We start from the raw sequence: 27,607 nt of genomic DNA, 5'->3' as shown, positions 1-27,607 counted from the left end.
ATGATTATTTTTGTCTCTATGCATGTGACGTATATTTATGAGAAATGAAAATCTTGTGGTCTATTAAAATAATGGAAATGAATGTTTATGATAAACTAATGAACTCACCAACCTTTTAGTTGACACTTTAAAGCATGTTTATTCTCAGGTATGAAATAAATCTTCCGCTGTGCATTTGCTCATTTTAGAGACATTACTTGGAGTTATTCATAACATATTTCAAAAGACGTTGCATTCCAGTCGTCGAGTTCATCAAGATTATTATCAAGTCATTTATAGTTTAGATATATTATGAAATGGTATGCATGTCATCAACTTTCAATGTATTAAAAGTTTGTCTTTTTAAAAACGAATGCACTGTTTGTAAAATGTATCATATAGAGGTCAAGTACCTCGCAATGAAATCAACTATTGTGAATCATTTATGATCGATATGGAATTCGTCCAGATGGATTAGGATGGGTCTCTACATGTCGAATGGGATATGGGTCTCTAATCCTTCACAGGTTAAGGAGGTATTTTTGGAGTTCTTCATTAACAAATTCAAAGGTGTTGAACATGCTCGCATGAGGAACCCTAGTCCGAACATCAGAAGGTTGTCTCAGTCGAAGTGTGATGCCCTTTCCTCGGCTTTCTCAGATGAAGAAATCAAAGATGCGGTTTGGTCATGTGATAACGAAAAGTCTCCGGGTCCGGATGGTTTCACTTTTAAATTCGTAAAACATTTTTGGGAGATTTTAAAGTCTGATGTCTTTGCGGCTGTCCGAGATTTTTTGGACTCGAGTTTTATCCCTAGAGGATGTAATTCCTCATTTTTCTCCCTTATCCCCAAAAAAGACAAGCCTATCCATGTTCAAGATTTTCGTCCTATTAGTCTTATCGGTATTCATTACAAGATCATCGCAAAACTCTTAGCTAACAGGTTAGCCCTCGTGTTAGATGAGATTATTAGTCCGGAACAAACGGCGTTCATTAAAGGTCGTCAAATTCTTGATGGACCCCTCATGGAAAACGAAGTGGTAGATTGGTGTAAGAAACGTAAGAAAAAAGCAATGTTTTTTAAGGCTGATTTTGACAAGGCCTTCGATTCAATTCATTGGGACTTCATTCTCACGATGATGAATGCTATGGGTTTTCTTCCTTGTTGGTCGGGATGGATATTTGCGTGTTTATCCTCTTCTAAAGCCTCTATTCTGCTCAATGGTAGTCCTTCCACGAAAATTGATATTGGCATGGGCCTTCGGCAAGGGGACCCTCTCTCCCCATTTCTTTTTATTATAGGGATGGAAGGGCTTAAAGTAGCTTTTCAAGACGCTGCTGAAGCTCACCTTTATTATAACAACCCTCACTTTTCGCTTCTGAATTTACCAAGTTGTCCTTAGGGTTTTAATGTCATATTCTGTGCATCATCATTAGGGTTGTTATCCATTCGACAAACAAACATTTATACTTACATTGAATGATCATAATTATTAATAAAACCCTAATATGATATAAAACCCTAAACCTAACCTTACCAACTAACTACTAAACCCTAATCCCATTTAATATTGAATCTTAAACCCTAACCCTAATACTAAATAAACGATATGTGATAAAATAAATGTGACATTTTGTTGAATTAAAAATTTATAAGAACTAATTGGAACTTAATAAAATTTGTAAAGGTTAGGGGTTAATAAATAAATAAAATGTAATTAAAATAAATGCAACCTTAATATAAATAATAATAAAATAAATAAAAAATATATATATACATAATATATAAAAATAAATACATAATGCCGTAAAAAAATAATAATAATATGTAACAAGTGAATAATAGGCTGTGTTGCTCATTTAGCAGAACTTGACTTGATCATTAAGCTTATAAATCCTAGTTCAATCTTAATTAGAGTCCTTAATCTCCAAGTATTAGAGAGCATTTAGGAAACTTCCAACAACTATAAAATCCCTCATGTTTTCCCTAAAGTTCACCATAAATAAACCCTACAATCTTACAATTTAGTCGACTAAAACTAGCTGCAGTTTCCCTCTGTTAGTCGACACATAACTCCCTCCAAAACTAACTTTGCAGTCGACCAAAACAACCCTCCAACACATCCTATAACTCGCCATCTTCCTGCTGTTTCCCTGCTTCTGTGATTTCAGCCGATCACCATCACCTCCTGCTGCAAATTCGTGACCTGTTCAGCCTTAAAAATCGACACCACAACAGCCCATTAACCAGCTGAAATTGCTGTCTGTCTGTTCTGTTTCCTGCGTGACACAACAGCCCTTTGATCTCCAGTTTGGTTGCGTTTTTGCTGCTGTATTCGTGAGTCAAAAAGACCCAAGTTTGGTCCATTTTTGCTGCGGGTTGTTGCTATTTCTGTCAGGATCAAACGGGTCAAGAAAACCCTTGTATTGGGTCATGATTTCCTGCTGAATCTGCTACTGGTTTCTGTTTCTATTTCGACTCACAATCATCATCATCCTTAGTCTTAATCTTGCTAAGGTATACTCAATAAACCCTAGTTAATCTTGCATATAAATCAATTACTTTTAAAGTCATATTAATGTATTATGAATTATGTTTGATCATGAAGAAGTAATAGGTTGTTAATGATTAATGGTTATAAATATTGTGTCAATTAATAAGAACTTATATATATATGGGTATAAAGGTGATAATTAATGATTAATGAATAAGAATATGATTATAATTAAGTAGTATGATTATAAACTTGAAAGTGCTAGTAAATAAAAGTTGATGATTCTTGATATGAAGTTAATTAATATAGATGAAGATGATAAACATGAATACTTATTATGGTTAATGATTTTGGCATAGGTTATGAGTAAGTTAAATAATTACGTATGAAGTCTTATGAATAAGATATTGATGATGTTAAAAGTATAATTATAAAGATGATGATTATGATAAAAGATGTATGATAATAAACTAGTTATATAATTAAAAGGTGATAACGAGTATGAATTATAATTATGGAGTAATAAGATAAAAAAAAATATGATGATTAGTAATAAAGATAAAAGGTGAATGATTATGATTTTATGTAAGTGAATCAAGTATTATGATTGGTTATTAATAGGAAGTTTATGATTTCGTGTAGGAATAATAATTATGATTTTATGTGAAAAGTTATTAACTAGTTAGTAAAGGTAGATAAAGATTTTTATTAATGATATAATGAAGGTTGTGAATAATTAATAGGCATATGATCTTATGTGAATGTTATAAAGTTTGGCTAAGTATGATTTAAAAGAATTAGAGTTACGGATATGATTAATGATTATGTTAAAAAGTTGTGATTTTATGCATTGGTTAGGTTAAGATTATGATAAAAGTTATGAATTTGTGATTGGTAAAGTAATTATGATCATGGTGTACGTGCATGCATGCATGCATACGTACGTATGTGCATGTATACACTGTATGTATATATATGTGTGTGTGTGTGTGTGTGTATATGTAAATATATACATATGTGTATATGTATGTGTATATGTGTATGTATATGTACGTGTGTATGTATATATGAATTTGTATTATGTAAAGTATAAGTTAGTAAACTTAATAAAAATAAAAGTGATAAGTATATGTATATGTACCATCTTACACTATTATATATGTAACACATACACCTACTATATATATATATATATATATATATATATATATATATATATATATATATATATATATATATATATATATATATATATATATATATATATATATCATATAGTATTGAACACATACATGTATAATAATAAATAAAAGAATATATATGTATGTATCACATAGATATAATTATACACGTAGCATATAATGATAAGTATATACAATAGTTGATTAATTAAATAATAATACTATAATTAGTATAACCTATACACTTATCTATATAGTAACACTTAAGTACACTAAGTATAATATCACTTATATAAATATAATTTTTCTCGAGAACGGTCACTGTTAATATAATTTGCGATATTAATAAACAAACATTACGTCTATTAGACATTAACTAATCGAACATAATATCTCTAGGTTGAGATCTCCGTGTTCAACACTCCGATCATATAACCTGTGTGGAATATCTATCTGCTATTAAGGTGAACTTCATAGCCCCACCTTTTAACTTTCTTTATATACTTGTTTTAAACTTTTGGGGTGAGACACATGCTTGCTTTCAAACTGTTTTACGCTTAGACACAAGTACCCGAAAACTGTTTAACTGTGCTGACATGCTTTGATTCATGCTAAATCCCTACCATGATATCGTTAATTAATGGAATTTGGTAAGCTTAGTTATTGTAAATAGCGCTATTGAGAGTGACTTCTCTAACCATTTGACCTTTGGTCTTTGGTTACATAATAATGATTACGACACTGACAGTTCAAGGTGTCCAGGGGTAACTTTGTTTATGTTTCGATATCATAACTTCAGCATTTACTTTTGATAACTAAATCTTGTGGTCTAAAACTATTTATATTAAACATATATTGTTCACTCAACCTTTTTGGTTGACACTTTAAGCATGTTTTGTCTCAGGTGAAGATTGCTAAAGATTATTTGCTATTTGGACTTTGCTGCTTTTGGAGACCGCATATATACATTTATATTATTGCATTAGAACATTAAAGTATACAATTGTAATGACTTAATACTTTCCGCTGCTTATAAATACATTGGTTTTTAATTAAAGCGTCTCATATAGAGTCGTTCTCATTTATACATACTTGTGTTGTGATATTGTGAAGTCATATTTCCCCGGCCCTATTTGGGGGTATGACAGAATGGTATCAGAGCCAGGTTATTATAGAGAACCAGGATTACATTTTATGTGTACCTTATGTGTTAGTTATGTGCCTTAGCAATCTATAGGACTATAACCTTTCCTGTTTTAGTTTTTAGTGCATTTTCCCCTTACATTTTATTCGCGCTTTTGCATCATCCTTTGAACCTACCTAATTATCTCTCTTTCTTTTCATTTAGGATGTCTCGCTTTAGCCTGATCGTCATTTCTGACTCCGAAGAATCCTACTCCGAAAGATCAGTCCGCACACCGACTTATGGACCCGTTTCCCCGCCATTTTCACCAACTCACCCAAACTATGTCCCTGCTAGTCCACCACACTACCCTCATTTGGAAGAATCCCACACTAATGATAACTATGATGGGGATGACGAGGAGGAAGAATTTTTGGGGGAGATGATTGAAGAAGAAGAAGTTGAGGAAGAATCCAAGTCCGAGTCCTCTGTTCAAGGCAATGGCAACAATGGCGTACCGCGAAACCTTTCGACTATTCGTTCTCATCAAGGTTTTATAAGCTACCCACCCCCTACATACAAGAGTACTGAAAGACCCGGGCTCAGTAATATAGAAATGGTGAATGCTGATCTCATGAGCTACACCAACCGATTTCAAGAGTTTGCTCTTATGGCTACTCCCAAGTATCTAGGGATCCAATGCTACATCAATGGATTGCCTAATGAAGTCCGAAGAGATATTATCTTGGAGAACCCGAGCACCATACAAGAAGCTGCTTGCATGGTAAGCTATTTCATCGATAAACATAAGGAGAAAGAAGGTGCAAAAAGGAAGAGAGAAGGAATGGAGCAAGAAAATTCTAAAAGAAAATCCAAAAAACTTTATAAGGGAAAATTCAACAAGTTGTATAAGGGAAAACGTCCTTATTGCAAGAGATGTGAGAAAAATCATGAAGGATGGTGTAAGGCCAAGTGCACCAAGTGTGAGAAGGTGGGCCACGTAGCCAAGAATTGTAGAGTTGTTATCCCATCAATCAAAACTCCATCAAATGCAACTGTTCCTATTTGCTATAACTGCGGAAGAGTAGGGCATTTCAAAAATCAATGTTTGGATTAGAAGAAGAATGAAGAGGCACAATGAAGAGTTTTTTGGAAACCACTAGAGACATTTAAATTTTCATAATATTCTTTATGTTACCGTTTAGTACTTCTATAGTTTGCCAGATTTCGTTAAGTTTCTGTAATATTCTAGTTATTTTCTTTTAATGAATGATGTTATTTTCTTTTCTTTCATTTTCCATTGAATCATTCACCTCGATGAAGATGCATATTGACTAGTTGACATAGTAGTAACCTTATGGAGTGATAAAAGTATGATTTAGAATAATATAATGACACTTGATCAATGTCATTATATTATGATAAGTCATACAAAAATCCTAATGGATCATGATGGGAATAAGATTTGATCAACCTTATGACCACCGTGTACCATTACATACTCCTTATCACTATATTGTCAACTAAAAATATCAACCCTAGATATCATATTATCCTTTTACTTTTAAACTATCCACGCCCGGTGCTGTACCCATTGCATAGGTACCATACCTCTTAGCTCCATCCGAAAGGAAGGAATTATCTAACCAACTCCAAGAACCTTTGGAAAAAGGTTTCATTCGTCCTAGCTTGCCTCCGGGAGGAGCACCCGTTCTTTCCATTAAGAAGAAAGGTGGCACGTTGAGGATGTGTATTGATTACCAAGAACTCAACAAGCAAACCATCAAAAATCGTTATCCATTTCCGCTTATTGATGACCTGTTTGACCAACTGCAAGGATCAAGTATCTATTTAAAGATTGATCTTAGGTCGGGTTATCATCAATTGAGAGTCAAGGAAACCGATGTTTCTAAGACTACTATCCGAACTCATTATAGACCCTATGAGTTTCTTATCATGCCGTTTGGTTTAACCAATACTCATGCTGTATTCATGGATCTTATGAATCATGTATGCAAACCTTATCTTGATAAATTCGTAACCGTTTTCATTGATGACATCATAATCTATTCCAAGAATGAGAAAGAACATGAGCAACATTTGCGATTGATTCTCGAGCTCTTAAATAAGGAACAACTGTATGCCAAGCTTTCCAAGTGTGAACTTTGGCTACAAATCGTACAATTCCTTGGACATGTAGTTAATAGTGAAGGAATACATGTCGATCCTATAAAAATCACCGTTAACCAGAAATTTTCAAGAACTAGTCATGGAGGAAGTCCATAAGACTAGGTATTCTAAACCCCTAGGCTCTTTTAGCTGAAATTTCATACAATATCAACTCTCACTCAAGTAGGTCCCCACTATAATTAAGTGTAGACTTTGCTTTAACAAAATGTTGACCGAATGATAATTTTTAGTCAACACTTCCTGTTAAATAAAGTTCATACACTTCACATCTCGAATCTTAAAAAGTGTCTTGTTGACGACATACTTGTTATTCCCTTGAATGATCTTCGCATTAATTTCTCTTCATCGAAAAACCTAAAGAAGTTATGGATCGTAAGATTAAACGTTTGAAACAAAGCTCTATTCCTGCTGCTAAGATCCGTTGGAATTCATGAAAAGGCCCTGAATATACCTGGGAACGTGAAGACCAGATGAAGCGGAAATATCCCCATCTATTCCTAAACATTGATGCATCCGAGAAGTCTTACTGAAACTTCGTGACGAAGTTTAAATTAACGGGGAGGTACTATAACAACCCTCACTTTTCCCTTCTGAATTTACCAAGTTGTCCTTAGGGTTTTAATGTCATATTATGTGCATCATCATTAGGGTTGTTATCCATTTCGACAAACAAACATTTATACTTACATTGAATGATCGTAATTATTAATAAAACCCTAATATGATATAAAACCCTAAACCTAACCTTACCAACTAACTACTAAACCCTAATCCCATTTAATATTGAATCTTAAACGCTAACCCTAATACTAAATAAACGATATGTCATAAAATAAATTTGACTTTTTGTTGAATTAAAAATTTATAAGAACTAATTGGAACTTAATAAAATTTGTAAAGGTTAGGGGTTAATAAATAAATAAAATGTAATTAAAATAAATGCAACCTAAATATAAATAATAATAAAAAAATAAAAATATACATATACATAAAATATAAAAATAAATACATAATGCCGTAAAAAAATAATAATAATATGTAACAAGTGAATAATTGGCTGTGTTGCTCATTTAGCAGAACTTGAGTTGATCACTAAGCTTACAAATCCTAGTTCAATCCTAATTAGAGTCCTTAATCTCCAAGTATTAGAGAGCACTTAGGAAACTTCCAACAACTATAAAACCCTCATGTTTTCCCTAAAGTTTACCATAAATAAACCCTACAATCTTGCAATTTAGTCGACTAAAACTAGCTGCAGTTTCCCTCTGTTAGTCGACACATAACTCCCTCCAAAACTAACCTTGCAGTTGACCAAAACAACCCTCCAACACATCCTGTAACTCGCCATCTTCCTGCTATTTCCCTGCTGCTGTGATTTCAGCCGATCACCATCACCTCCTGCTGCAAATTCGTGACCTGTTCAGCCCCAAAAATCGACACCACAACAGCCAATTAACCTGCTAAAATTGATGTCTGTCTCTTCTGTTTCCTGCGTGACACAACAGCCCTTTAATATCCAGTTTGGTTACATTTTTGCTGCTGTATTCGTGACTCAAACAGACCCAAGTTTGGTCCATTGTTGCTGCGGGTTGCTGCTGTTTCTGTCAGGATCAAACGGGTCAAGAAAACCCTTGTATTGGGTCGTGATTTCCTGCTGAATCTGCTGCTGGTTTCTGTTTCTGTTTCTGTTTCGACTCACAATCATCATCATCATCCTTAGTCTTAATCTTGCTAAGGTATACTCAATAAACCCTAGTTAATCTTGCATATAAATCAATTACATTTAAAGTCATATTAATGTATTATGAATTATGTTTGATCATGAAGAAGTAATAGGTTGTTAATGATTAATGGTTATAAATATTGTGTCAATTAATATGAACTTATATATATATATGGGTATAAAGGTGATAATGAATGATTAATGAATAAGAATATGATTATAATTAAGTAGTATGATTATAAACTTGAAAGTGCTAGTAAATAAAAGTTGATGATTCTTGATATGAAGTTAATTAATATAGATGAAGATGATAAACATGAATAATTATTATGGTTAATGATTTTGGCATAGGTTATGAGTAAGTTAAATAATTACGTATGAAGTCTTATGAATAAGATATTGATGATGTTAAAAGTATAATTATAAAGATGATGATTATGATAAAAGATGTATGATAATAAACTAGTTGTATAATTAAAAGGTGATAACGAGTATGAATTATAATTATGGAGTAATAAGATAAAAAAAAAATATGATGATTAGTAATAAAGATAAAAGGTGAATGATTATGATTTTATGTAAGTGAATCAAGTATTATGATTAGTTATTAATAGGAAGTTTATGATTTCATGTAGGAATAATGATTATGATTTTATGTGAAAAGTTATTAACTAGTTAGTAAAGGTAAATAAAGATTTTTATTAATGATATAATGAAGGTTGTTAATAATTAATAAGCATATGATCTTATGTGAATGTTATAAAGTTTGGCTAAGTATGATTTAAAAGAATTAGAGTTACGAATATGATTAATGATTATGTTAAAAACTTGTGATTTTATGTATTGGTTAGGTTAAGATTATGATAAAAGTTATGAATTTGTGATTGGTAAAGTAATTATGATCATGGTGTACGTGCATGCATGTATACGTACGTATGTGCATGTATACTGTAGTGACCCGAACTTTTCCATGTTTATATATATTAATTGAGATTGATATTTACATGATTAAATGTTTCCAACATGTTAAGCAATCAAACTTGTTAAGACTTGATTAATTAAAATATGTTTCATATAGACAATTGACCACCCAAGTTGACCGGTGATTCACGAACGTTAAAACTTGTAAAAACTATATGATGACATATATATGGATATATATATAGTTAACATGATACTATGATAAGTAAACATATCATTAAGTATATTAACAATGAACTACATATGTAAAAACAAGACTACTAACTTAATGATTTTTAAACGAGACATATATGTAACGATTATCGTTGTAAAGACATTTAATGTATATATATCATATTAAGAGATATTCATACATGATAATATCATGATAATATAATAATTTAAAATCTCATTTGATATTATAAACATTGGGTTAACAACATTTAACAAGATCGTTAACCTAAAGGTTTCAAAACAACACTTACATGTAACGACTAACGATGACTTAACAATTCAGTTAAAATGTATATACATGTAGTGTTTTAATATGTATTTATACACTTTTGAAAGACTTCAATACACTTATCAAAATACTTCTACTTAACAAAAACGCTTACAATTACATCCTCGTTCAGTTTCATCAACAATTTTACTCGTATGCACCCGTATTCATACTCGTACAATACACAGCTTTTAGATGTATGTACTATTGGTATATACACTCCAATGATCAGCTCTTAGCAGCCCATGTGAGTCACCTAACACATGTGGGAACCATCATTTGGCAACTAGCATGAAATATCTCATAAAATTACAAAAATATGAGTAATCATTCATGACTTAATTACATGAAAACAAAATTACATATCCTTTATATCTAATCCATACACCAACGACCAAAAACACCTACAAACACTTTCATTCTTCAATTTTCTTTATCTAATTGATCTCTCTCAAGTTCTATCTTCAAGTTCTAAGTGTTCTTCATAAATTCCAAAAGTTCTAGTTTCATAAAATCAAGAATACTTTCAAGTTTGCTAGCTCACTTCCAATCTTGTAAGGTGATCATCCAACCTTAAGAAATCTTTGTTTCTTACAGTAGGTTATCATTCTAATACAAGGTAATAATCATATTCAAACTTTGGTTCAATTTCTATAACTATAACAATCTTATTTCAAGTGATGATCTTACTTGAACTTGTTTTCGTGTCATGATTCTGCTTCAAGAACTTCGAGCCATCCAAGGATCCATTGAAGCTAGATCCATTTTTCTCTTTTCCAGTAGGTTTATCCAAGGAACTTAAGGTAGTAATGATGTTCATAACATCATTCGATTCATACATATAAAGCTATCTTATTCGAAGGTTTAAACTTGTAATCACTAGAACATAGTTTAGTTAATTCTAAACTTGTTCGCAAACAAAAGTTAATCCTTCTAACTTGACTTTTAAAATCAACTAAACACATGTTCTATATCTATATGATATGCTAACTTAATGATTTAAAACCTGGAAACACGAAAAATACCGTAAAACCGGATTTACGCCGTCGTAGTAACACCGCGGGCTGTTTTGGGTTAGTTAATTAAAAACTATGATAAACTTTGATTTTAAAGTTGTTATTCTGAGAAAATGATTTTTATTATGAACATGAAACTATATCCAAAAATTATGATTAAACTCAAAGTGGAAGTATGTTTTCTAAAATGGTCATCTAGACGTCGTTCTTTCGACTGAAATGACTACCTTTACAAAAACGACTTGTAACTTATTTTTCTGACTATAAACCTATACTTTTCTGTTTAGATTCATAAAATAGAGTTCAATATGAAACCATAGCAATTTGATTCACTCAAAACGGATTTAAAATGAAGATGTTATGGGTAAAACAAGATTGGATAATTTTTCTCATTTTAGCTACGTGAAAATTGGTAACAAATCTATTCCAACCATAACTTAATCAACTTGTATTGTATATTATGTAATCTTGAGATACCATAGACACGTATACAATGTTTCGACCTATCATGTCGACACATCTATATATATTTCGGAACAACCATAGACACTCTATATGTGAATGTTGGAGTTAGCTATACAGGGTTGAGGTTGATTCCAAAATATATATAGTTTGAGTTGTGATCAATACTGAGATACGTATACACTGGGTCGTGGATTGATTCAAGATAATATTTATCGATTTATTTCTGCACATCTAACGGTGGACAACTAGTTGTAGGTTACTAACGAGGACAGCTGACTTAATAAACTTAAAACATCAAAATATATTAAAAGTGTTGTAAATATATTTTGAACATACTTTGATATATATGTATATATTGTTATAGGTTCGTGAATCAACCAGTGGCCAAGTCTTACTTCCCGACGAAGTAAAAATCTGTGAAAGTGAGTTATAGTCCCACTTTTAAAATCTAATATTTTTGGGATGAGAATACATGCAGGTTTTATAAATGATTTACAAAATAGACACAAGTACATGAAACTACATTCTATGGTTGAATTATCGAAATCGAATATGCCCCTTTTTATTAAGTCTGGTAATCTAAGAATTAGGGAACAGACACCCTAATTGACGCGAATCCTAAAGATAGATCTATTGGGCCTAACAAACCCCATCCAAAGTACCGGATGCTTTAGTACTTCGAAATTTATATCATATCCGAAGGGTGTCTCGGAATGATGGGGATATTCTTATATATGCATCTTGTTAATGTCGGTTACCAGGTGTTCACCATATGAATGATTTTTATCTCTATGTATGGGATGTGTATTGAAATATGAACTCTTGTGGTCTATTATTATGATTTGATATATATAGGTTAAACCTATAACTCACCAACATTTTTGTTGACGTTTTAAGCATGTTTATTCTCAGGTGATTATTAAGAGCTTCCGCTGTCGCATACTTAAATAAGGACGAGATTTGGAGTCCATGCTTGTATGATATTGTGTAAAAACTGCATTCAAGAAACTTATTTTGTTGTAACATATTTGTATTGTAAACCATTATGTAATGGTCGTGTGTAAACAGGATATTTTAGATTATCATTATTTGATAATCTACGTAAAGCTTTTTAAAACCTTTATCTATGAAATAAAGGTTATGGTTTGTTTTAAAAATGAATGCAGTCTTTGAAAAACGTCTCATATAGAGGTCAAAACCTCGCAACGAAATCAATTAATATGGAACGTTTTTAATCAATAAGAACGGGACATTTCAGTTGGTATCCGAGCATTGGTCTTAGAGAACCAGAATTTTGCATTAGTGTATCTTATCGAGTTTGTTAGGATGCATTAGTGAGTCTGGACTTCGACCGTGTTTACTTGAAAAATGATTCCTTAACAAATTTTGTTGGAAACTATATATTTTTAACATGTGAATATTATGTGATATATTAATCTCTTAACGCGTTTGATATTATGTGATAGATGTCTACCTCTAAAACAAGTCCCATTGACTCACCTAATAATAATGAAGAGTCAAATGTAAATTGGAATGATTCGTGGACTGATTCACAAGTTCCCGAAGAGGAACCGGAAGAAGAGTCGGAACCGGAAGAAGAATCGGAACCAGAAGAAGAATCGGAACCGGATGAAGAAATAGAACCGGTGGGGGAAATAATAAAACGGTTAAGTAAAAGAAAATACTCAACCAACCGACCAAGGTTAATTATGGTCAATGGTGTTTCCGCCAAGGAAGCAAAATATTGGGAGGATTACCAATTCTCCGATGAATCGGATTCCGACGAGAATTCCGATGATGTTATAGAAATTACCCCAACTGAATTTAAAAAGGCAAAAGAAAATAATAAGGGAAAGGGCATAAAAATAGAGAAATCTAATTCCAACCCCGATGAACTTTATATGTATCGTCAACGCCCGAAGTCCTTAAGTTGTAACAATGACCCGGGAACCTCTAAACCACCAGGTTTTTCTAAACCAATGTGGACAACGACGGCTCGTATTAGGGGAACACCATATATCCCTAGAAACTTGGCAAAACGAACCAAAACCGAAGAAGAAGAAACGAGCGAGTCGGAATAAGATAGTTGTATTCATGTGGTGTAATATATGTAATATAGTGTTCTTATGCTTTATGATATATGTAAAAATTGCTTGTATTAATAAGTATTTTTTTATGAATCTAACTCTTGTCTATTTTACAGTTTAAAAACACAAAATGGAAAGACAACCTAATATTTTAAGAGACCTACCCGGAGACATGATTGATGAAATCTTGTCTAGAGTCGGCCAGAATTCCTCGGCACAACTATTTAAGGCGAGATCAGTTTGTAAGACATTCGAAGAACGTTCCAAGAATGTCTTGGTTTATAAGAGACTTTCATTTGAAAGATGGGGGATATCACATTGGGAAACCCATAAGTTACGATGTGTTTACTTTGACGCATATATTGCGGGGAACCCAAATGCTATTTTACGCAACGGGTTAAGAAACTATTTTGACTCAATATATCCGAATATTGGACTTCGTGATTTAGAAAAAGCGGCTAACATGCAACATAAAGAAGCATGTTATGCTTACGGATTAGTAATGTTCGCTTCTCACCAAAGTGAGAACAAGAACATCGGGCTACAACTATTAAAAAAAACGTTTCCACAAGTGACGGAGTCGGTAATTGGGGTAAGAAATGAGGTTTTTAGATTATTACGGGACTGTTGGACATTACGTAACCCTCGTCCCTTTGACGACGTTACAACACGCTGTCTTATCAACGGCCATAACGGTTATGTTGCACAAGACCAAGGATGGGAAGTAGTCCTAGTAAAACCAGAATGCATGACTTGTTTCTGGACGTATGAATTACGTGTCTTTATTGCCTTTGCTGAACGACTTGTGTACTAGCTAGAATTATCTTCACAACTATCTTGTATCAAAGTTATTGTGTGCTATATTTCATGCTTTATGTAAAATAAGCGGTATTGTAAGTTTGTAAAATATTGTATAAAAGTTTGAACGCGAAATATTATTATAATCAGTTTTTCATATAGAATTGTAGTAGTTGAATTGTATATTAGCTACTAAGTATGAACTTAACGGGTAGGTACTACCCGAATTTAAACTTATAAAATGCTAATATGAAGAAAAAGCTTTTATAAATGAGTTCATATTATGCTACGAAATACTATTAACTACTCTTAATATTCTGTATGATTAACTTGTTCCATTTAACTATTTTGAAGGAAATGGCACCGACTACTCGACACACCGTGAATATGAATGAAGAGGAATTCCGTACTTTTCTAGCTTCAAACATAGCTGCAGTACAGGCTGCGCTACATACCAACAATAACCTTGGATCTAGCAGTACAGGAAATCGTGTAGGATGCACCTACAAAGAATTCACTGCCTGCAAACCTTTGGAATTTGATGGAACCAAAGGACCGATCGGATTGAAACGGTGGACCGAGAAGGTCGAATCGGTGTTTGCCATAAGTAAGTGTACTGAAGAGGACAAATTAAAGTACGCTACGCATACCTTCACAGGTTCTGCATTAACATGGTGGAATACCTATCTAGAGCAAGTGGGACAAGACGATGCGTACGCACTACCGTGGTCAGCATTCAAGCACTTGATGAACGAGAAGTACCGTCCCAGAACCGAGGTCAATAAGCTCAAGACAGAACTTAGAGGGTTACGAACCCAAGGATTTGATATTACCACGTACGAAAGACGATTCACAGAATTGTGCCTATTGTGTCCGGGAGCATTCGAAGATGAGGAAGAGAAGATCGACGCGTTTGTGAAAGGATTACCGGAAAGAATCCAAGAAGATATAAGTTCACACGAGCCCGCCTCCATACAACAGGCATGTAGAATGGCTCACAAACTCGTGAACCAAATTGAAGAAAGAATTAAAGAACAGACTGCTGAAGAGGCCAATGTGAAGCAAGTCAAAAGAAAGTGGGAGGAAAACGGTGATAAGAATCACCAATACAACAACAACAGCAATTACAACAATAATCGCAACAATTATCCCAACAATCGCAACATCAATCGCAACTACAACAAACGGCCCAACAACAACAACAACAACAACAACAGCAACTACAACAATCATCCCAACAACAATAATAACCGCAACAACAACAACAATCAGAAGCAGCTATGCCAAAGGTGTGAAAAGAATCACTCGGGGTTCTGCACCAAATTTTGCAACAAGTGTAAAAGAAATGGTCATAGCGCGGTGAAGTGTGAGGTCTACGGACCAGGGGTTAATAGAACGAAAGGAACAAATGGTGTCGGAACGAGTAATGGCGGAGCAAGTAGTGTCGGAGCAAGTTATGCCAATGTAGTTTGTTATAAATGTGGAAAACCGGGCCACATTATTAGAAATTGCCCGAACCAGGAGAACACGAATGGACAAGGCCGCGGAAGAGTTTTCAATATTAATGCGGCAGAGGCACAGGAAGACCCGGAGCTTGTTACGGGTACGTTTCTTATTGACAATAAATCTGCTTACGTTTTATTTGATTCGGGTGCGGATAGAAGCTATATGAGTAGAGATTTTTGTGCTAAATTAAGTTGTCCATTGACGCCTTTGGATAGTAAATTTTTACTCGAATTAGCAAATGGTAAATTAATTTCAGCAGATAATATATGTCGGAATCGAGAAATTAAACTGGTTAGCGAAACATTTAAGATTGATTTGATACCAGTAGAGTTAGGGAGTTTTGATGTGATAATCGGTATGGACTGGTTGAAAGAAGTGAAAGCGGAGATCGTTTGTTACAAAAATGCAATTCGCATTATACGAGAAAAAGGAAAACCCTTAATGGTGTACGGAGAAAAGGGCAACACGAAGCTACATCTTATTAGTAATTTGAAGGCACAAAAACTAATAAGAAAAGGTTGCTATGCTGTTCTAGCACACGTCGAGAAAGTACAAACTGAAGAAAAGAGTATCAATGATGTTCCCGTCGCAAAAGAATTTCCTGACGTATTTCCGAAAGAATTACCGGGATTACCCCCACATCGATCCGTTGAATTTCAAATAGATCTTGTACCAGGAGCTGCACCAATAGCTCGTGCTCCTTACAGACTCGCACCCAGCGAGATGAAAGAACTACAAAGCCAATTACAAGAACTTTTAGAGCGTGGTTTCATTCGACCAAGCACATCACCGTGGGGAGCTCCTGTTTTGTTTGTCAAGAAGAAAGATGGTACATTCAGGTTGTGTATCGACTACCGAGAGTTGAACAAACTTACCATCAAGAACCGCTACCCACTACCGAGAATCGATGACTTATTTGATCAACTACAAGGCTCGTCTGTTTATTCAAAGATTGACTTACGTTCCGGGTATCATCAAATGCGGGTGAAAGAAGATGATATTCCAAAGACTGCTTTCAGAACACGTTACGGTCATTACGAGTTTATGGTCATGCCATTTGGTTTAACTAATGCACCAGCTGTGTTCATGGACCTTATGAACCGAGTGTGTGGACCATACCTTGACAAGTTTGTCATTGTTTTCATTGATGACATACTTATTTACTCAAAGAATGACCAAGAACACGGTGAACATTTGAGAAAGGTGTTAGAAGTATTGAGGAAGGAAGAATTGTACGCTAAGTTTTCAAAGTGTGCATTTTGGTTGGAAGAAGTTCAATTCCTCGGTCACATAGTGAACAAAGAAGGTATTAAGGTGGATCCGGCAAAGATAGAAACTGTTGAAAAGTGGGAAACCCCGAAAACTCCAAAACACATACCCCAGTTTTTAGGACTAGCTGGTTACTACAGAAGGTTCATCCAAGACTTTTCCAGAATAGCAAAACCCTTGACTGCATTAACGCATAAAGGGAAGAAATTTGAATGGAATGAGGAACAAGAGAAAGCGTTTCAGTTATTGAAGAAAAAGCTAACTACGGCACCTATATTGTCATTGCCTGAAGGGAATGATGATTTTGTGATTTATTGTGATGCATCAAAGCAAGGTCTCGGTTGTGTATTAATGCAACGAACGAAGGTGATTGCTTATGCATCTAGACAATTGAAGATTCACGAACAAAATTATACGACGCATGATTTGGAATTAGGCGCGGTTGTTTTTGCATTAAAGACTTGGAGGCACTACTTATATGGGGTCAAAAGTATTATATATACCGACCACAAAAGTCTTCAACACATATTTAATCAGAAACAACTGAATATGAGGCAGCGTAGGTGGATTGAATTATTGAATGATTACGACTTTGAGATTCGTTACCACCCGGGGAAGGCAAATGTGGTAGCCGATGCCTTGAGCAGGAAGGACAGAGAACCCATTCGAGTAAAATCTATGAATATAATGATTCATAATAACATTACTACTCAAATAAAGGAGGCACAACAAGGAGTTTTAAAAGAGGGAAATTTAAAGGATGAAATACCCAAAGAATCGGAGAAGCATCTTAATATTCGGGAAGACGGAACCCGGTATAGGGCTGAAAGGATTTGGGTACCAAAATTTGGAGATATGAGAGAAATGGTACTTAGAGAAGCTCATAAAACCAGATACTCAATACATCCTGGAACGGGGAAGATGTACAAGGATCTCAAGAAACATTTTTGGTGGCCGGGTAAGAAAGCCGATGTTGCTAAATACGTAGGAGAATGTTTGACGTGTTCTAAGGTCAAAGCTGAGCATCAGAAACCATCAGGTCTACTTCAACAACCCGAAATCCCGGAATGGAAATGGGAAAACATTACCATGGATTTCATCACTAAATTGCCAAGGACTGCAAGTGGTTTTGATACTATTTGGGTAATAGTTGACCGTCTCACCAAATCAGCACACTTCTTGCCAATAAGAGAAGATGACAAGATGGAGAAGTTAGCACGACTGTATTTGAAGGAAGTCATCTCCAGACATGGAATACCAATCTCTATTATCTCTGATAGGGATGGCAGATTTATTTCAAGATTCTGGCAGACATTACAGCAAGCATTAGGAACTCGTATAGACATGAGTACTGCCTATCATCCACAAACTGATGGGCAGAGCGAAAGGACGATACAAACGCTTGAAGACATGCTACGAGCATGTGTTATTGATTTCGGAAACAGTTGGAATCGACATCTACCGTTAGCAGAATTTTCCTACAACAACAGCTACCATTCAAGCATTGAGATGGCACCGTTTGAAGCACTTTATGGTAGAAAGTGCAGGTCTCCGATTTGTTGGAGTGAAGTGGGGGATAGACATATTAAGGGTCCGGAGATTATACAAGAAACTACCGAGAAGATCATCCAAATTCAACAACGGTTGAAAACCGCCCAAAGTCGACAAAAGAGCTACGCTGACATTAAAAGAAAAGATATAGAATTTGAAATTGGAGAGATGGTCATGCTTAAAGTTGCACCTTGGAAAGGCGTTGTTCGATTTGGTAAACGAGGGAAATTAAATCCAAGGTATATTGGACCATTCAAGATTATTGATCGTGTCGGACCAGTAGCTTACCGACTAGAGTTACCTCAACAACTCGCGGCTGTACATAACACTTTCCACGTCTCTAATTTAAAGAAATGTTTTGCTAAAGAAGATCTCACTATTCCGTTAGATGAAATCCAAATCAACGAAAAACTTCAATTCATCGAAGAACCCGTCGAAATAATGGATCGTGAGGTTAAAAGACTTAAGCAAAATAAGATACCAATTGTTAAGGTTCGATGGAATGCTCGTAGAGGACCCGAGTTCACCTGGGAGAGTGAAGATCAGATGAAGAAGAAATACCCGCATCTATTTCCAGAAGATTCGTCAACACCTTCAACAGCTTAAAATTTCGGGACGAAATTTATTTAACGGGTAGGTACTGTAGTGACCCAAACTTTTCCATGTTTATATATATTAATTGAGATTGATATTTACATGATTAAATGTTTCCAACATGTTAAGCAATCAAACTTGTTAAGACTTGATTAATTGAAATATGTTTCATATAGACAATTGACCACCCAAGTTGACCGGTGATTCACGAACGTTAAAACTTGTAAAAACTATATGATGACATATATATGGATATATATATAGTTAACATGATACTATGATAAGTAAACATATCATTAAGTATATTAACAATGAACTACATATGTAAAAACAAGACTACTAACTTAATGATTTTTAAACGAGACATATATGTAACGATTATCGTTGTAAAGACATTTAATGTATATATATCATATTAAGAGATATTCATACATGATAATATCATGATAATATAATAATTTAAAATCTCATTTGATATTATAAACATTGGGTTAACAACATTTAACAAGATCGTTAACCTAAAGGTTTCAAAACAACACTTACATGTAACGACTAACGATGACTTAACGATTCAGTTAAAATGTATATACATGTAGTGTTTTAATATGTATTTATACACTTTTGAAAGACTTCAATACACTTATCAAAATACTTCTACTTAACAAAAATGCTTACAATTACATCCTCGTTCAGTTTCATCAACAATTTTACTCGTATGCACCCGTATTCATACTCGTACAATACACAGCTTTTAGATGTATGTACTATTGGTATATACACTCCAATGATCAGCTCTTAGCAGCCCATGTGAGTCACCTAACACATGTGGGAACCATCATTTGGCAACTAGCATGAAATATCTCATAAAATTACAAAAATATGAGTAATCATTCATGACTTATTTACATGAAAACAAAATTACATATCCTTTATATCTAATCCATACACCAACGACCAAAAACACCTACAAACACTTTCATTCTTCAATTTTCTTCATCTAATTGATCTCTCTCAAGTTCTAAGTGTTCTTCATAAATTCCAAAAGTTCTAGTTTCATAAAATCAAGAATACTTTCAAGTTTGCTAGCTCACTTCCAATCTTGTAAGGTGATCATCCAACCTCAAGAAATCTTTGTTTCTTACAGTAGGTTATCATTCTAATACAAGGTAATAATCATATTCAAACTTTGGTTCAATTTCTATAACTATAACAATCTTATTTCAAGTGATGATCTTACTTGAACTTGTTTTCGTGTCATGATTCTGCTTCAAGAACTTCGAGCCATCCAAGGATCCATTGAAGCTAGATCCATTTTTCTCTTTTCCAGTAGGTTTATCCAAGGAACTTAAGGTAGTAATGATGTTCATAACATCATTCGATTCATACATATAAAGCTATCTTATTCGAAGGTTTAAACTTGTAATCACTAGAACATAGTTTAGTTCATTCTAAACTTGTTCGCAAACAAAAGTTAATCCTTCTAACTTGACTTTTAAAATCAACTAAACACATGTTCTATATCTATATGATATGCTAACTTAATGATTTAAAACCTGGAAACACGAAAAACACCGTAAAACCGGATTTACGCCGTCGTAGTAACACCGCGGGTTGTTTTGGGTTAGTTAATTAAAAACTATGATAAACTTTGATTTTAAAGTTGTTATTCTGAGAAAATGATTTTTATTATGAACATGAAACTATATCCAAAAATTATGATTAAACTCAAAGTGGAAGTATGTTTTCTAAAATGGTCATCTAGACGTCGTTCTTTCGACTGAAATGACTACCTTTACAAAAACGACTTGTAACTTATTTTTCTGACTATAAACCTATACTTTTCTGTTTAGATTCATAAAATAGAGTTCAATATGAAACCATAGCAATTTGATTCACTCAAAACGGATTTAAAATGAAGATGTTATGGGTAAAACAAGATTGGATAATTTTTCTCATTTTAGCTACGTGAAAATTGGTAACAAATCTATTCCAACCATAACTTAATCAACTTGTATTGTATATTATGTAATCTTGAGATACCATAGACACGTATACAATGTTTCGACCTATCATGTCGACACATCTATATATATTTCGGAACAACCATAGACACTCTATATGTGAATGTTGGAGTTAGCTATACAGGGTTGAGGTTGATTCCAAAATATATATAGTTTGAGTTGTGATCAATACTGAGATACGTATACACTGGGTCGTGGATTGATTCAAGATAATATTTATCGATTTATTTCTGCACATCTAACGGTGGACAACTAGTTGTAGGTTACTAACGAGGACAGCTGACTTAATAAACTTAAAACATCAAAATATATTAAAAGTGTTGTAAATATATTTTGAACATACTTTGATATATATGTATATATTGTTATAGGTTCGTGAATCAACCAGTGGCCAAGTCTTACTTCCCGACGAAGTAAAAATCTGTGAAAGTGAGTTATAGTCCCACTTTTAAAATCTAATATTTTTGGGATGAGAATACATGCAGGTTTTATAAATGATTTACAAAATAGACACAAGTACATGAAACTACATTCTATGGTTGAATTATCGAAATCGAATATGCCCCTTTTTATTAAGTCTGGTAATCTAAGAATTAGGGAACAGACACCCTAATTGACGCGAATCCTAAAGATAGATCTATTGGGCCTAACAAACCCCATCCAAAGTACCGGATGCTTTAGTACTTCGAAATTTATATCATATCCGAAGGGTGTCCCGGAATGATGGGGATATTCTTATATAAGCATCTTGTTAATGTCGGTTACCAGGTGTTCACCATATGAATGATTTTTATCTCTATGTATGGGATGTGTATTGAAATATGAACTCTTGTGGTCTATTATTATGATTTGATATATATAGGTTAAACCTATAACTCACCAACATTTTTGTTGACGTTTTAAGCATGTTTATTCTCAGGTGATTATTAAGAGCTTCCGCTGTCGCATACTTAAATAAGGACGAGATTTGGAGTCCATGCTTGTATGATATTGTGTAAAAACTGCATTCAAGAAACTTATTTTGTTGTAACATATTTGTATTGTAAACCATTATGTAATGGTCGTGTGTAAACAGGATATTTTAGATTATCATTATTTGATAATCTACGTAAAGCTTTTTAAAACCTTTATCTATGAAATAAAGGTTATGGTTTGTTTTAAAAATGAATGCAGTCTTTGAAAAACGTCTCATATAGAGGTCAAAACCTCGCAACGAAATCAATTAATATGGAACGTTTTTAATCAATAAGAACGGGACATTTCATATACACTGTATGTATATGTGTGTGTGTATATGTAAATATATGCATACATGTATATGTATGTGTATATGTGTATGTATATGTACGTGTGCATGTATATATGAATGTGTATTATGTAAAGTATAAGTTAGTAAACTTAGTAAATATAAAAGTGATAAGTATATTTATATGTACCATCTTACACTGTTATATATGTAACACATACACCTACTATATATATATATATATATATATATATATATATATATATATATATATATATATATATATATATATATATATATATATATATATATCATATAGTATTGAACACATACATGTATAATAATAAATAAAAGAATATATATGTATGTATCACATAGATATAATTATACACGTTGCATATAATGATAAGTATATACAATAGTTGATTAATTAAATAATAATACTATAATTAGTATAACCTATACACTTATCTATATAGTAACACTTAAGTACACTAAGTATAATATCACTTATATAAATATAATTTTTCTCGAGAACGGTCACTGTTAATATAGTTTGCGATATTAATAAACAAACATTACGTCTATTAGACATTAACTAATCGAACATAATATCTCTAGGTTGAGATCTCCGTGTTCAACACTCCGATCATATAACCTGCGTGGAAGATCTATCTGCTATTAAGGTGAACTTCATAGCCCCACTTTTTAACTTTATTTATATACTTGTTTTAAACTTTTGGAGTGAGATACATGCTTGCTTTCAAACTGTTTTACGCTTAGACACAAGTACCCGCAAACTGTTTAACTGTGCTGACATGCTTTGATTCATGCTAAATCCCTACCATGATATCTTTAATTACTGGAATTTGGTAAGCTTAGTTATTGTGAATAGCGCTATTGAGAGTGACGTCTCTAACCATTTGACCGTTGGTCTTTGGTTACATAATAATGATTACGACACTGACAGTTCAAGGTGTCCAGGGGTAACTTTGTTTACATTTCGATATCATAACTTCAGCATTTACTTTTGATAACTAAATCTTGTGGTCTAAAACTATTTATATTAAACCTATGTTGTTCACTCAACCTTTTTGGTTGACACTTTAAGCATGTTTTGTCTCAGGTGAAGATTGCTAAAGATTATTTGCTATTTGGACTTTGCTGCTTTTGGAGTCCGCATATATACATTCATATTATTGCATTAGAACATTAAAGTATACAATTGTAATGACTTAATACTTTTCGCTGCTTATAAATACATTGGTTTTTAATTAAAACGTCTCATATAGAGTCGTTCTCGTTTATACATACTTGTATTGTGATATTGTGAAGTCATATTTCCACGGCCCTATTTGGGGGTATGACATTTATAGGCCTCTTCGGGTCGGAAACGGTAATCTCAAATATCTCATCTCTATTTGTTTGTTTGCTGATGATGCTTTATTTATTGGTGACTGGGATGAAGAAAACATAAACAATATCATGGCTATTCTAGCCTGTTTTTTTGCTGTGTCAGGTTTGAAAATTAATCCGCATAAATCTTCTCTTTTTGGTATTGGTGTCCAAAATTAGGAAGTGGTGCAAGTTACTTCCTCGGTAGGGTGTACTGCCGCCACTCTTCCTTTCATCCATCTTGGTTTGCCTATTGGTTATAACATGAAACGCATCTCTAGCTGGGACCTATTATCACAAAAGCTAAGAAAAGGCTTTCCTCTTGGAAATCAAATTTAATCTCGATAGGCGGTAGATTAACCCTTGTTAAATCGGTGTTGAGTGCTATTGGTAATTATTATTTCACTCTTTTTAAAGCTCCGTTGTCGGTTCTTAACAAACTGGAGTCCTTGCGCGCTTCTTTCTTTTGGGCTGGTAAGGATAAGGCTCGGAAGATGCATTGGGTGAATTGGAGAACTATTCTTAATCCTTTAGAAAATGGAGGGTTAGGCGTAGCAAGTTTAAAGTCTCTTAATCTCGGGTTAATTTATAAATGGCGGTGGAGATTCGTCAATAGTAAAGAGTCGTGTTGGGTTAACCTCATCTCGGCTATCCATGGTACCGCGACAGGCGCTTCTATTCCATCTCTTTCTAACTCCACAGGTACGTGGGCAAACATTCGTAATTGCATCGATTCTATTCACATCAGTCAAGCTATTCCGGCCGATAGTTTACGGGTTTGTATTGGAAACGGGAACCGTACTATGTTCTGGTCAGACCCGTGGATTGATGGTACGATTTTAGCAGCTCGTTTCCCACGGTTGTATTTGCTCGAGCTGAATAAAGTTTGCCTTGTGGCTGACCATTACTCGAACATCGGATGGTCCTGGTCTTGGCGCCGAAATCTGAGAGGGGGTGAAGAGAGCTCGCAATTTGTTGAGCTTCTGTCGGTTCTCAATAACGTGGTCCTCACGTCAACCCCGGACACATGGACGTGGAATGGGTTCAAATGGGGTGTTTTCTCGGTGTTTAATGCTCAAGGTTTGATTGACAAACAATTCTTTGCTCCTTCATCCAGACCTACATTATGGTGTAAACTGATCCCTATCAAGGCTAATACCTTTATTTGGCGTTTGAACCTTTTTTGCTTACCGAATAGAATGAATCTCCTTGATCGCGGTATTGTCCTTGAAAAAGTTAATTGTGGCATTTGTGATATTATGGAAGAAGATGAGTGCCATTTGTTTATTGAATGTGACACAAGTAGACTGATCTGGGAGATTATTGCTAAATGGCTCCAATGTGATATTCCTGTTTGGAATTCTATTCATGGTATTTGGTCTTGGGTTGATGGTGTCCCTATTCAAAACAATCAACGCACGGTGGTTCGGGTGGTAATTATTGCTACTCTTTGGCACATTTGGCGATTGAGAAACAACATCATTTTTAAGGACTCGAAGTTCCGAAAATGTCATGTCATTGATAGTATTATAGCTTTTAGCTTTAATTGGTTGTACTCTAGATGGCATAAGGGTAGTTTAAATTGGAACGTGTGGTTATGTAATCCCATGAACACTTTGTAATTTTTTCTAGCTTCTTGCTAGTTCTATTTATTTTATTTTCTGCTTTTCAAAAAAAAAAAAAAAAAACAATTACAATTAAAAAAGTACACAGATTAAAAATTAAACCATTACAATTTATTGAAATTAAAAAGTCAACCATTACAACTTATTTAAATTAAAAGTACTACAAATTGAAAGTAGATTAAGCATTTAAATGATCGAATGATCCCAATATTAAATTAAAAAGACGTCACATGATGTACCGTTTTGCCACCCCCCTGGTCACATACAAAAAGACTATAGTATACGAAGTAAGATAAAATAATTGCTTAATGTATGATTAAAAGTACTTGGGGCCAGAGTTGAACTTCAAATAATATTGCAATCTCTCCCATAATTACAAGTTTATAATTCCAAGGGACACACAGACTAAACTCCAATTGAACTTTTATGAACTTACTACAACTAATTTAAACATCCATTTTAGGCATGAGAAAAATTCTGAAAAATCAAAACCGATTCGTACAGAATATTTAACCGATGAGAATTCGGTTTTGATTCTTTATTTGGGACGAGTTCGGTTTAGGAATCATTCGAAACTGAACATCGATTATCGATACCAAATTAATGAACGTGTACGACTTTTTATTATCCGGTTCACATATATGCAAGTGAATTTTTTCAGGATTTTAAGATCCGTGTTCATTATTGCTCGTAGATTTTAGCGATCACAAACTATTTACATATTTATTGGTATTTGTATAGTTACGAACGAAAATAGATGGAAGTTTTATATATTAATTAACGAAATCCAAGTTTAAATTTCATAGGGTATAATAAAAACTGAATCGAAATCGATTTCATCGCTGATATGATTTCCAATTCATGTTCAATTTCAGTATGGTACGGTTCAGTACCGATCACGATTTCATCTCTAATTCATTTATTGAAGAAGAGTAACTTAAAAATAACATTATAAAAACTATACTAACTAAATAGAATAGAAACATTACATTAAATAAAAATTCAAAAGAACATTGCGAGAACAAATTTAAACTACACAATCAAGTATTGTTTTGAATACATCATATTATTATCAAGGGTTAAAGTCAAAAATAGGCCATATACTTTCATTTTTGTCTCAATGTAGGCTATATACTACATAAAATACCAATGTAGGTCATATACTTTTAAAAGTTGTACCAATGTACACAAATATGACCTATTACCGTTTGGTTCGGTTAAAAATCATACGTGGCTTATTAATTAAAAAAAGAAACTATAAATCAAAAAAAGAAAACCAAATCGTTCATATTGACTTTTCATCTGTTCAAACACAAAAACCCTAAATCTAAATGCATACTTAAATTGAAGAACAAGGTACGATTTCTAAGCTTTTAATAGTCAATTAGATAATTAATATGTCGAATACTAGCATTATTGTGTCCTAATTTGATCTTTATTGTTTCAGAATATCTTCGTTCAGCATAAAGTTTCACCATGAAGGCATATTTTCAACTGATCCTTTACAATATGTTAATGGCGATGTCGATACTTTGGAAGACTAAGGTAAGTTTTCCACGATGCAGTTTGATCAAGTCTTTAACCTAATTAAAGAGTGTGTTACTTGTCTACCTTCAGACCTTTATTATTGTGTTCCTGAAATGGAATTGGACAAGGGTTTGAGATACCTGAAACATGATGGTCATTTACATGAGTTTGTTAAGTTAGGTAAAACACATGGTATAATAGACTTATATGTTGAGCATCATGGGTATGATGTAATTGAAATGCTGCATTTGAGTGAAAAAGATAAGATAGATAGTAAAGGTAAAAAAACAGTCTATGAATCTGATAAGGAGGATTTACCAGCTTTTGAGCCCGATGTTGCAGAATTGGTAAACT

The 27,607-nt window shown here is 33.6% G+C and overlaps 1 protein-coding gene across 1 annotated transcript; it reads left to right on the top strand.

Annotated features, from left to right (window-relative positions):
* Positions 1-458: 458 nt before the first annotated feature.
* Positions 459-27,270, top strand: LOC139888409 (uncharacterized). Its single transcript, XM_071871418.1, has 3 exons — positions 459-1,298; positions 24,383-25,653; positions 27,174-27,270. The coding sequence occupies exons 1-3, from the start codon at positions 459-461 to the stop codon at positions 27,268-27,270; spliced, it is 2,208 nt and encodes a 735-aa protein (XP_071727519.1).
* The last annotated feature ends 337 nt before the right edge of the window (positions 27,271-27,607 follow it).

Source organism: Rutidosis leptorrhynchoides, chromosome 2, assembly GCF_046630445.1.
Source record: "Rutidosis leptorrhynchoides isolate AG116_Rl617_1_P2 chromosome 2, CSIRO_AGI_Rlap_v1, whole genome shotgun sequence".
NCBI classification, from domain to species: Eukaryota; Viridiplantae; Streptophyta; class Magnoliopsida; order Asterales; family Asteraceae; genus Rutidosis; species Rutidosis leptorrhynchoides.
The sequence above is the reverse complement of the archived record's forward strand: the minus strand, read 5'-3'. Positions and strand labels throughout refer to the sequence as shown.